General features: G+C 46.3%; 1 protein-coding gene across 1 annotated transcript; it reads right to left on the reverse strand.

Annotated features, from left to right (window-relative positions):
• Window positions 1–3,274: 3,274 nt before the first annotated feature.
• SLC20A1 (solute carrier family 20 member 1) lies at window positions 3,275–11,748 on the reverse strand. Its single transcript, XM_081333740.1, has 10 exons — window positions 11,116–11,748; window positions 10,877–11,017; window positions 10,692–10,777; window positions 9,502–9,589; window positions 7,721–7,840; window positions 6,480–6,716; window positions 5,793–6,345; window positions 5,380–5,565; window positions 5,102–5,186; window positions 3,275–4,230 (listed from the first exon to the last, which is right to left on the reverse strand). The coding sequence occupies exons 1-10, from the start codon at window positions 11,465–11,467 to the stop codon at window positions 4,069–4,071; spliced, it is 2,010 nt and encodes a 669-aa protein (XP_081189866.1). The 5' UTR covers window positions 11,468–11,748; the 3' UTR covers window positions 3,275–4,068.
• Window positions 11,749–12,594: the final 846 nt, after the last annotated feature.

The following is a 12,594-nucleotide window of genomic DNA, read 5'->3' on the forward strand; positions in this document are numbered from 1 at the left end:
ATGCAGCCGCGAGAGTTGTGTTGGGAGTCTCCCGATACTCCCATGTTACACCTCTGCTCCGTGAGCTGCATTGGTTACCAGTTGTCTTCCGGGTGAGATTCAAGGTACTGGTAATGGTGTTTAAGGCCCTACATGGCATGGGTCCGGAGTACCTTAGGGAGCACCTGCTGCCGGCATCAACTTCCCTCCGCCCTGTGCGCTCCCACAGAGAGGGCCTCCTCAGGGTGCCACCGATCAGAGAATGTCGATTGGTGGCCCCCAGGGGGAGGTCCTTCTCTGTGGGCGCCCTGGAGCTATGGAATCGGCTGCCGGTTGAGCTCCGGATGGTGCCCGATCTTCGCTCCTTCCATCGCGATCTGAAGACACTCTTATTTGAACAAGCCGGCCTGGCCTGATGGGGGATGGGTTGGGTTTTATGGTCATTTTTAATATTTGTATTTACTGTTTTTCGTCGGGCATATGTTTAATTTTCTTTTAACTTTTGTATTTTTGTATTTTTTATATATTTGCCCTGAGTCCTTCGGGAGAAGGGCGGTATATAAATAAAATTATTATTATTATTATTATTATATCCACAGCTGAGCGTCCTTTCGGCTTTGGCCCAGTCGCTTCATTCTTTCTGGCGCTACTAGTACTAGCCCTCTGCTCTTCCCCAGTAGCATATTGGACGCCTTCCGACCTGAGGGGCTCATCTTCCAGCATCATATCATTTTGCCTTTTGGTACTGTCCATAGGGTTTTCATGGCAAAGATACTGGAGTGGTTTGCCATTTCCTTCTCCAGTGGATCACGTTTTGTCAGAACTCTCTGCTATGACCTTTCCGTCTTGGGTGGCCCTGCACAGCATAGCTCATAGCTTCATTGAATTACGCAAGCCCCTTCGCCACGACAAGGCAGTAATCCATGAAGGGGTCTGTGTAGACTATAAAGGTCTTAATGGTGTGAGTGTGAAAATAAATACCCTCTCCCCCTCCTGAAAGACTTACTAACACACCTGGTGAAGGGAAGCATCTTCACCAAGTTAGACCTTTACCCATATTACTGGGTAAAAATAAAGGAGGGGGATGAGCGGAAAACTGCCTTCAACTGCCCCTTGGGAAGCTACCAGTTCAAAGTCATGCCATTTGGACTGCAGGGGGTCCCAGCCGTATTTATGCAGTTGATTAATGAGGTCCTACACAATCATTTATACAAAGGGGTTCTGGTGTATCTTGATGACATCCTGATATATAGTACGAATATATAAGACTGGTCAAAGATGTGTTAAAGAAACTATTGAATGCCAAACTTTGTCAAATTGTCAAAATGCAAATTTCACCAAACCCAATTAGATTATCTTGGCTATAGAATTTCCGACGAGGGCATCGAAATAGACCCAGCCAAAGTGAAAGCTATAATTGAATGGCAGTCCCCAGAGATTCGCAAACAGCTCCAGAGCTTCCTAGGGTTTGCCAACTTCTACCGTCAATTCATTTATATCCCGCCCTTCTCAAAAGACTCAGGGCGGCTTACAATTTAAAGCACAAATCAATGTGCTTAGCAATAGCCTTCATTCTATGCATATGCCTGCTTATTAGGGCTTTCGGGGGGCCCCAGTGGCATTATTACAAAGTCAGCTTATTGCCCCCAACAATCTGGGTCCTCATTTTACATACCTCGGAAGGATGGAAGGCTGAGTCAACCTTGAGCCTGGTGGGACTCGAACCTGCACTAATTGCAGGCAGCTGGTGTTACTTAAGGAGGCATTAGCCCACTGCTCCACCAAGGCTCTACTTTATTGTAGACCTACCCAAAAGTAGAGGAAATACTGTCATCTGGACTGTGATAGACCCGTTTTCGATGCAGGCTCACTTTATCACCTGTAAAGGACTCCCATCTGCCCAATGACTAAATTGTTCCTGAAACATATCTACCGACTGCATGGCGCCCCTAAGCAAATAATTTCAGATAGAGTAGTGCAGCTCACAGCGAAATTTTGGAGGAATTTCCTTAAACTAATTGGATCATCTCAAGCCTTATCATCTGCTTTTCATCCAGCTACCAAGGGGGCTGCAGAATCCGCTAACAAAATGGTGGAGTAATACCTCAGATGCTGTTTCCTACCAACAATCTGGACTGACTTCCTTTCGCCGAGGTGGCCTACAATAATTCTGTTCATAGCAGCACTGGCAACACGCCTTTAAGAGTAGCCACAGGAAGAGTTCAGCCCCATGCCTATCCTCAGGTGCCCTCTGCTTCCCAGACACTTGATCAATGGGTGGGAAGAGGTTTGGAGAAACATGAAAATGGTGTTAAAAAAGACTTCTGAGACTTATTAAAAAACAAGCTGATAAAAAGAGGGCTCCCCAAAGAACATTCCAAGTGGGGGAAAAGGTTTATGTCAACTAAATATTTACATCTCAAATTACCCAGCAAGAAATTGGGACTGAAATTCTTGGGGCCTTTCCCCATTGTGAGAATCATCAACCCGGTCACAGTAAAATTGAAACTCCCCAGACTTTTGGGGAAAATTCACCTGGTTTTCCACTGTAGCTTACTGAAACCTTTTCGGCCCTCCACTTTAAGACCTCCCCCTAAGAAGGCACCTGGACCCCTCGTAGCAGCGGGTCAGACCCATTTTATGTAGTGAAACGTATTCTTGACTCTAGAATCTTTAAGCGAAAATTGCAGTATCTAGTACAATGGAAGATATACCCACTGTCTGAAGCCATTTGGGTGAAGTGTACCGATGTGAAAGCTGACACTCTTATCAAAAAGTTTTATGAGGAACACCCCAACAAACCCAAACTTGTGTTTTATTTACATTACAGGATCTGTCCTTTTTGTAAGGGGGGGGCACGTACATTGACGTATTTTTGCACTGACAATATGAGAGGCAGCCTTTTGCTTTAACTGCAGGAGAAATGCAACCCGGATGTTTTGACAAAATAAGGGAGCTGCTTCAGAAGGGAAGTGAGTTGAATTAACTGGTAAATGTGATTCATGACATGTGAAACTTCGTGTGTTGAATTGGTAAATGTGATTCATGACATGTAAATAAGGGAGGGAAATTCTGTATGATGTGGGGGTCAAGGGGAGAATTCAGATTCTGGCATCCATCCATGAGTGCCGATGCTTCATTTCATTATTATAGACTTTTTAGATAAAGCAATGCCTGAATGTTGAACTGTCTCATTAATCGGAATCATGAGTTAAAAGAAATTAGTCTTAAAAGAAATTAGTTCTTGGAGGAGGCAACAACAATATCCTGAAGGTTAAATGAAAATTCCAATGGCTTTTAACAGGGCAGAAATATTTAATTTCATTCTTAGAACTGTACAATATATATAATACAGAACTTTTCAAACACAGTTCCTGCAAGGTTTGTTAAATATTTATTCATCTGAATGTTCCAAGAATTATTCCAGGTACCAAAAAAGTATTAAATAAGATACTGTATCTCTCACTCTCTCACACACACTTAGCAAAGGACTTTAGAAATTACTTGTTCCCCCAAACAAGAACCTTACAATTCTTTCAGAAACGAATAAGGAAGGCTTATTAACCAAACCTCTCTGCTTTGTAACAGGCCTTTTAATTGTATAGATTTTTTAAAACTAATTCAATTTTTGTAATCTTAACTATTTTGGGTACTGCTACTGCAAGCACATTATATCAATGACACAACTATTATAAAGTCATCATTGCCCCACCCATACAATTTATCCCAGAGCGTTTTTTTATTTTAAAAGTTTTATTTATAAAAGTGGTATTCACCACAATTTTCTGCTAGCTTACATTCTCATTGTGCTCACTAGTTTGTTTAGCTTGCAAAACAAGAATGATACCTCTGACATTAAATATGAAGTTAAAGCCAGATAAAAAAAGTTTAGAAATATAGACACAATGACTTGTAGACCTAGATCTTTTCTAGTTTCAAGGAAGAGGTTGTGCATAAAAGCAGATACAGCACAAATAACACACTGTCCTTTTTGCAATTGGTGGAGCCACCCTAACACTGTTTCAGCCACTTGGCGAGAAAACACAGATACTTGTGCAGCAAAGCTACCAGGTGCTCAGCACACCTGTTTCACACTCCCAGGATAGGGTACTTGAATAGAGCCATGATGGCTGCACTGATGACTCCAGAAATGGGGACAGTAACAAACCAGGCCATGAAAATATTGCGGAACAGACGCCAATCAACAGCTTTCCTCGAGCGCAGCCAGCCTACAGATACCACTGATCCTACCTGGAAGAGATATAAGTATAACTTAATGAAGCAGCACTCTGCCCAGTTGGAACTAAATGCCATTCATACATTCCCACACATATTTTCCCTGGACTCAAAGCTTGTACTTTGTTTCCCCCAAAATAAGACCGGGTCTTATTTTTTTTTCCCTCCAAAAGAGGCAGATGATCTTATTTTCAGAATAGGCCTCACCTCACCTCCAGCACTGACAGCCCCAATTCAGGCCTGCACTTTGCAGTCAGGCCTTTCCAGAAGGCTTACGTAGCAGAGTACCAAGCTATGAATTCAACCCATAGCTCAGTCCTCGGCTGCTGAGGTCATGCAGAACCGAGCTATGGATTGAATCCATAGCTTGGTTCTTTAGCTGCAAAGGCCTTCTGGAAAGTCCTGTGACTAAGAAATGCAGGCCTGGCTGCAGAAGAGGCCTCAGAAGAAGTGAGCTGGTGAGGAGAGGCCTGGCTGAGAGGTGAGTGGGTGCGGGGCAGGTGGGGCAGCTCCACACCCCTGCCCTAGCCCCCAAACTAGGGCTTATTTTTGGGATAGGGCTTATATTAGGCCCATCCCCCAAAATCAAGCTAAGGCTTATTGTTGTTGTAGGCCTTACTTTTGGGGAAACACGGTACAACCCTTGCAATGAAGTCCAAAGAACATATAGTCTAATATAAAGGCCAATATAAAGGGTGCACAGTTGACTTGGAAAATCAAGAATTATTCTCCTTCAAGCCAAGTATTAGAATGAAACTGGAGTGAGGTTCCGAGCTTTCCAGAGAAAAGTCAGAGATGAGTGTAGAAGAATCACAGGCCTTAACAGGATGGCTGCCAGCAATCAATCATGTTAACATTCATTTTACAGAGGTCCTTTTTTACTTACTTTACAGTGGGTTGTGCTGATAGGCAAACCAATATTTGACGCAATGACTACAGTCAAAGCAGATGCCAGCTCAATGCTAAAGCCACTGCAGAAAAGAAAATTGCAATCAATATAGAAATCAGACAAGGACAGAAAATTCAATGGGATTAGGAAAAAAATGTTTATGAAAAGTTCCAAAGGATCCTTGAGTTTCAAGCTCATGAGGCCCTCACATAATCCCACTCAGTTCCAGCCCAGCTCCCCAGGCTATGACATTATTGTGCATGAATGACTCCTACCTGGAAGGTGTAATGGGAGTGAGGTCCTTGCCCATGGTCTGAATGACTCTTCTTCCCCAGATCCACAGGCCAGTGCATATCCCAACACCTCCGTAGAGCAAGAGCCAAATAGGAGTGGCTACATTGGAAGACACTTTGCCCGTTTGATACACCAGGTACAGGGCAACAAGAGGACCGATAGCATTGCTGCCAAGAGAGAAAACACATCAGGTCAATCAACCATCTCAAATACCTCTAAAGCGGCAAAAGAAAAAAACAGCCCCCGCCATCAACCTGGGTAATATTTTTATCTCAATAAATGGACAGGAGTAACCTGCCAAAGGTCAACTCTGCCCCAACAGCAACTTTATTCTTGTGCATAAAGTAACAAGAATTAATTACTTCAGGTCAACCAGACCAAGCCAGCCACTTACCTCACATCGTTTCCTCCATGAGCGAAAGAGCCAAAGCAGGCAGTCAAGATCTGCAGGAACTGAAAGAGCAGAGACACTTCCGGCTTGTCCTGGTCATGCCAATCATCCAGAGAGCAACTGCTATCCTTCATATTAACAGCCCCCATCTCCACTTGCTGCAAATCCACATCGGTGGGGTGGGCAGCATCTGCCACAGCATTACAGTAGCTGGTGTAGCTGTCCATGCGGATCCTCTTCTTGGAATCTACTCCTGGCCACGTCAACTTCTCTATCTCCTCTGCTCCCTTGGATTCTGTTTCCCTGACTCGGAAAGAATCCAGAGGCATGCCGCAGATTGCCATTGTGTAAGAGGTATAGCTGTTGTTGCGCCGCAGAGGCTTATCTCCAGAATCTCCCATGCAGTCCCCCACTTTGGCCAGGTGGAGTTTATGAAGGAGCTCCTTATACAGCCCAGAATCTTTATGCACAGTGTGATAATGTCCACTGGAACCTATCTGGTTGCTCACCATATGGTTAAACTGAACAAGACTCCCATTGGGAAGCTGCATGGCTCCTGCAGACATAAAGTAGGCAGTCTAACTTCAACAGCATGTAAGTTGCTACATAACTACCAAGTGCTTATTCTTCTAAATCATTAGCAGAGCTCCACTGAGCCTACCCCGGCACTTACTAGTCACCTCTACTCACCACTGTCAATGACTGTTTCCTTCATCTTCTCCCGTTCCGGAATCTCCTCCAAGTCTCCCAAGTTGAAAGAGACGGCTCTTTCCTCAAGAGCTGCTTTGTGAGGCACAGTATCAACTACGTTGCTTCTCTCTTCTTCATCAGCAATACTGTTTTCTGTAGTCTTAATTTCATCTTGTTCTTTCAGACTGTTCTTTTTCCTCATTAATGGGCTCTCAGAAGGGCTGGTCTTTATCTCTTCTGCAGAAATAAGCAAGTTGCAACTAAGAAAACCAACTAATTCCAAGGCTTATCCAAAGTTTAACCAAGTAGCAAAGATCTGCAAATCACAAGGGGTATGACAATTCACACTCCATAATACCCAAAAACTACGTTAACTCCTCCTTCCCACCATAAGGTTATATGCAATAGTTTTATGTATTGTCCTGTGCCAGATATAACCATGTGGCCTGAGTCACAAGGTTCTGCAGATTGCTTAAAATTTTAGGATGAGAAAATAACTTCCATCTTGTATTTCCAAGCATGCTTTGGAATAGGATCCAAACGGAAATTCATTCCAAAGGAACGGGTTGGAATAAGAAAAAGGAAATTGTTTGCTAGAGCTAAAAACGTAATGTGCATGGCTCTAGAAACTCCAAGATTTCACATCGGAAAGGCACCAACTATTTCACTTTTATGACAGCTATGACAACAGAGATGCCAACAACATTCAGCTGTGGGGATCTTAGGCATAAACTCTGCAGTCTGAGTGACCCTGTCCCCAGCAAGCACAGAACTGCTATCAGTATAGCATTGAAAGCATCCTTCCCACTTTTGCAATTGATTAGTTGAGATTACACTGGAACTGCCCAGGCTGTGTTCAACACACACTCTGGACTTTGCTTTAACTATGTAAAGTTACCTGGCACTAAAAACAACTTGCAGCATACATGAACATAGCATCATTTATATCAAATGGTTTACATTTAAATTCAACTGTTTAGACAGTCATCTAAAACAGGGGTCCTCAGTCCATGGCCTGTGAGGAACCCAGTTCACGCAAGTGAGTGAAGCTTTATCTGCACATGCATGGATCTAGGTAGCACATGAAACCATTCTTCCCCTCCCGTGGGAAAAATTGTTTTCCACAAAACCAGTCCCTGGTTTCAAAAAGGTTGGGGACAGCTGGTCTAAAAGCATAACATTTAAATACTCAACTATTCAACACCATCACCCTCAAATTCAATTACATTTTATCTACTTACGTTCAATTTTCTTCTTCATTCTTGGACAGATAAAAAACCAGACGACGAGAGCACACAAAATAGCACTCCCCAAAGAAATAAGGATGATGCCCCAGAGGGGAATTTTGTCAAAGCCCAGCACTAGGAAATAAAATAACATATCTTGAAACACAGTAGCAAGAGCCTCTTCTAATACAAGAATAAATGTAGTTTCATATGCTCGTAATTAGTAAGGATAATGCAGCCCCATTCCTTTCGATGTTAATACCTTTCACCTCCTTTTTGCATGTTACAGTAAATTACTACAGGATGACATGACTTTTACATAACCAAAGCACCTATATGCTTAGTCCATTGCATGTTTGCCATTTGGTGTCCCTCACTGTGGAAGTCTGTTAAACCCAAGTTAATACAATTGCAATGTTCATCTTACATGCCAAGCCCAAGATAATACGCTATTTTGCCTTACATTGCATTCTGGTTCACAGAATTACCTAGGACAATAAGGTTTCTACCATACATTGAACGAAAATATACCCAGATCCATTTTTGCCCAGATTAATGTGTGAATGCAGTCATTAATAAATAAAACTATGGTGTCTCGTAGAAATGGCAATTCCGGGGAAAAGAAACGTAGATATTTTACTGATCCTTATTAAATCAGCTTCACTCTGGCCTTACTTTCTTTCCTTGCTCATATTTTGCCAACTACTTCAATGCTCTCCCATACAAGAATGTTTTTATTCATTTTATCACTTATTTTCTTGGAGAAAGATAATATGCCAGTAACAGATAGCCTATCTGAGGCAAAACCTGGGATCCACAAATTTGGTATAACAACTGATTATTTTCCAATCAGTCAGCATCCAAAATAAGTAATAAATAGGAATATTTTTGCAAGATTAGAAAAATTAGGTTGGTAAGAGGATCTTGGGAATAAATTCCAGGTGAGATGGTTATGGCTGAGGTATCTTACTCATTATTCATATATACATTTCAAGTAACACACAAAAGGATCGCTCTAGCACAATGTAAGCACCAAAGGGAAAAGGCAGTTTCAGGCACTTAAAAGTTAATTCAACTACCTGCAGTTTAGACCTGTTGCACCAGGCTGCATTCCAGCAGAAATGCCCTTGTAAATATGACATCTCCCTGGTTTATAGCAAAAATGCTAAATCCAACTTCTTTCTCCCACCAAAACCCAGTTTATTATTTCAAGAGATTCAGAAGGTTCCAGCATAGAAATATGACATTCTTCTTCCATGCAATTGTTGCCAGCACGTCATGGACAAGGGGAAAACAGGAACATTCTTTGGAATCTAATATTCAAGGCATGGAGAGCCAGAGTGAAAAATCCACCCAGAGCCTCGTAGCTGGTAGGAATTTGATTAGAAGAATGTGGGAAATGTTCTGGTTAAGCAGCAACTAGAATCCTGAGTTTCAGCAGAAGACAGCATGAGAAGGAAAGGGAGAGGTCAGATCAGAGTCTGCAGGCAACTGAGGGGGGGTTGTGGAACACCAGCAGCAAGTCAGAAATAGTCGCTCCTGTGTGGATTAAGAAGAAAGGACTCTAGTAATTTACAGAGTGAACAGGCCTCTTGGACAGGATAACTAGCTAAGGTTGAACTCATCGTATGCTAGCCTGCAGCCTTCTGTAATGGCCCAGACCAGTTGCCTTCTAGAAGAGTTCGGTCCTGAAAAGCAAAAGGGGTAAAATTCTGTGTTTGATTAAGAAGCTTATAAAGGATTATAAAATTAAACCTCAATATTTGAAGCTTTACTTACTTACTTTACTTACTTACCACTATACATGACTGAGAAGAGATTGATCCCAATTGTGCAAGCATAGAAAATGGGCAATGCACGTAATCCATTTGGAACAGGATCTGTCTACAAAAAATATATTTTATGACATCCATTACTATCAACATATCCAGAAATTTTCTTTAAATACAATGCAAAAACGTGACATATTTTAAAAAACCAACGCTAATCTTGCCACCTACAGGGAAGAAAAAGGAAATATTTACTATCTTTGAATCTTCTAAAAAAATGCTATTAATTGATCAACTTCAGAACTATAAATTTCATAGTTTTGCAGTTGTGGCAGAAAACACTTGAGGCTTCTGTAGCTTTTTCAGCCTCTCCCATCCCAACCCACCCACACTTTCTGTGGTCTTCCCAGAAAACCATCAGAGGACCAGGAGGTTTATTGTTGCGGGGGGGGGGGGGGGGGGGTTATAAAGAGAAGCCAGGTAGCAACCATGACCTTCTCTCAGTGCAGGAACTTTAAAGTTTTAAAAAAATCAATACAGGTAGTCCTGTACAGTTCATTTAGTGACCGTTCAAAGTTACATCATTGAAAAAAGTAAAACCATTTTTCACATTTACAACTGTTGCAGTATTCCCATGATCATGTGATTATCTTTTGTGACCTTCTGACAAGCAAAATCAATGGAGAAGCCAGATTCACTGCAGTGATTCAACTGTGGCAAAAAGGTCATAAAATGGGGCAAAACTCAATGTCTCACTTAACAACAGAAATTTTGGGCTCAACTGACTTTGTAAGCTGTACTAGGGAAAAACCTCCCTATACTCAAAACCTGACAACTGGGAAACCAGTTACCAAAAGAAGCAGTAGTAGGCTGTCCTTCACTAACTTCATTCAGGCAGAGCACAAGGAACAACTAACTAGTTGAGAATGTTATTGGGGCGTTTTACCATTTTTCTCCCCTGGAGACTCCCATTAGACAGCACCTATCCTGACCACATGCACACGTGCAGGCCAGGTTGTCAGCGCTAATGCCCTCTCCCCCCCTCTGCCAAAGGGCCTCCTGGGGCTGCCGCCCACCGGATACCCAGGGCGGCCGTCTTTCTCCCGGGCCGTCCACGTGCTCCCTTCCCGACCGCTGAGAGCCGAGATTAGGCCTTATCTGCCCACGGCAGGCGCGGCGGGGATGAAGCGGCCCGCTTTTGCAGGCCCCCGACCTACCTTGTTCAGGATAAACGTCCGGACCATGAAGAACAGGAGGGCGGACATGACGCCGGAGAGAAGCGGGGAGATGAACCAGGACAGCACTGCGGGGAGCAGAAGCAGCCGGAGCAGCGCCGTTACGGAAGGCAAAGGCGCCAGATGTCCTCCGCCCCCCGGAGCCGACCCGCTCCCTTCCCGCTTACCGACTTTCAGCAGCTCGGACCACTTGACTCCTTCCTGTCCTTTGGCCACCAACGAGAAACCGATGGTCGCCCCGACGATGCAGTGGGTGCCGGAGATGGGCAGCCGCATGAAGGAGGCGGCCAGCTGCCACACGGCCGAGCCTGCCGGGAAAGGGCGTCAGCAGAGCCGGCCTTCCCGCCGCTTCGGCCCCCTCGCCGCCCTCCCCTCCCTCCCCGACGACGACGGGCCCGCCGCTCACCGAACATGGCGCTGACCGAGCCGGCCATGAGCAGCTCCGGAGCGGCGGTGTAGAGCCCCACGTCGATCAGCCCTCTCTGGATGGTCTCGCTGACCCGGGCACCCAGCAGCACCGAGCCCGCCGTCTCGAAGACCGAGGCCAGCACGCAGGCCCGCCGCAGGCTCACCACGCCCGAGCCCACCGCCGTCCCGAAGGAGTTGGCCACATCGTTGGCGCCCACCGAGAAGGCCAGCACGAAGGCGATGGCGAAGCCCAGCACCAGCATCCACAGGAAGGCGCCCAGCGGGCCCGCCGCCCCCGCCGTTTCCGTGGCCAGGCCCACCGCCAGGGCCGTGGGCACGGCCGACGCCATGCAGCCGAGGGCCGCCCGGCCGCTGCTACCAGAGAAGCGCAGCGGACCGGCTCCGCGGACCCCCCCACACCCCCGCCATGGCGCCGCGCCCGGCCGCCGCCGCCGCTCCGCCTGCAAATGGAAAGCCGAGCGTCAGGCAGGCCTCGCGGGCAGCCGCAAGATGCCTTCCCGGCAAGGACCCCGCGCCGGAGCCAGACGCGCCGCGAAGGGCGCCCCGCTGATAGCTGCCCGGCCGGCCTCGTGCACGCCTCGCCTCCGCCCACCCAGCCGCCTTCCCCCTCCGCAGCTCGCCGGCTTGTTCTGGCGCGCTCGGGAGCCCTTCTTATAGCCCTGGCCCACGTGATGCCGCGCGCCCCGCCCCGTCTGCGGCTGACGGCGTGGGGGCGGCTCCGGGCGGAATGGCGCGGGGCCGAGGCCGCTCTTCTTGCCCGGGCAGCGCGGCGGGTCCGCGGGGAGAGGATGCGGTCGCTCCCCGGGAACCCTGCCTGGCAAGGGGGTGGCGCGGGCCGAAGCCGCCCTGAGGGGGAAAAGGTTCCCTGGACTTTGGCGGCCTGCAGGCACGGCTCCTTCGGCCGGGACAGCGTCGGCCTCTCCCGGGCCCCTGGAGTCGCCCGGGGGGGGGGGGGCGGGCTCAGGCGGCCCTTCGGCGGGCCGCCAGCCCATCTACTTCGGAGACCGAAGCCCAGAATTTGGGTCTGGGTGGTCTCGAGATCCCCCCTCCCTGGCCGAGCGCCGCGGCTCCCGTTCCCTGCGTCCAACCCAGATCACTTCGCGACGCGGCAGCCTATACGTTTTGTCTTAACTTTCGAGCTGCAGGAGTTTTGTTGGTCTTTCATTTGTAATTTTTGCATTCTACAAAGTAAAGCAAACGTTGCCAAGTTTCTTCCGATAGCTGTGGTTTACAAAAGCCAAGGGATATATTTTTGCCTGGTTAATTGACTCGAGGTTTCTTTTGTTCTTTAAGTTATATATTAGTGTTTTTCTGGTGTTTCTGTAGTTTAAAATTAAATTATGTATTTGGTCTGAGACTAATAAAGAAAAAATTGGAACTGAATCAGAAGTGAAGCAATGATTGTTTATTATGGCCCAGATACGGCCTGGTTGCCATCTGGGCACATAGAAGGCTT

This window comes from Vipera berus, assembly GCF_964194415.1.
Source record: "Vipera berus genome assembly, chromosome: 8".
Taxonomy (NCBI): domain Eukaryota; kingdom Metazoa; phylum Chordata; class Lepidosauria; order Squamata; family Viperidae; genus Vipera; species Vipera berus.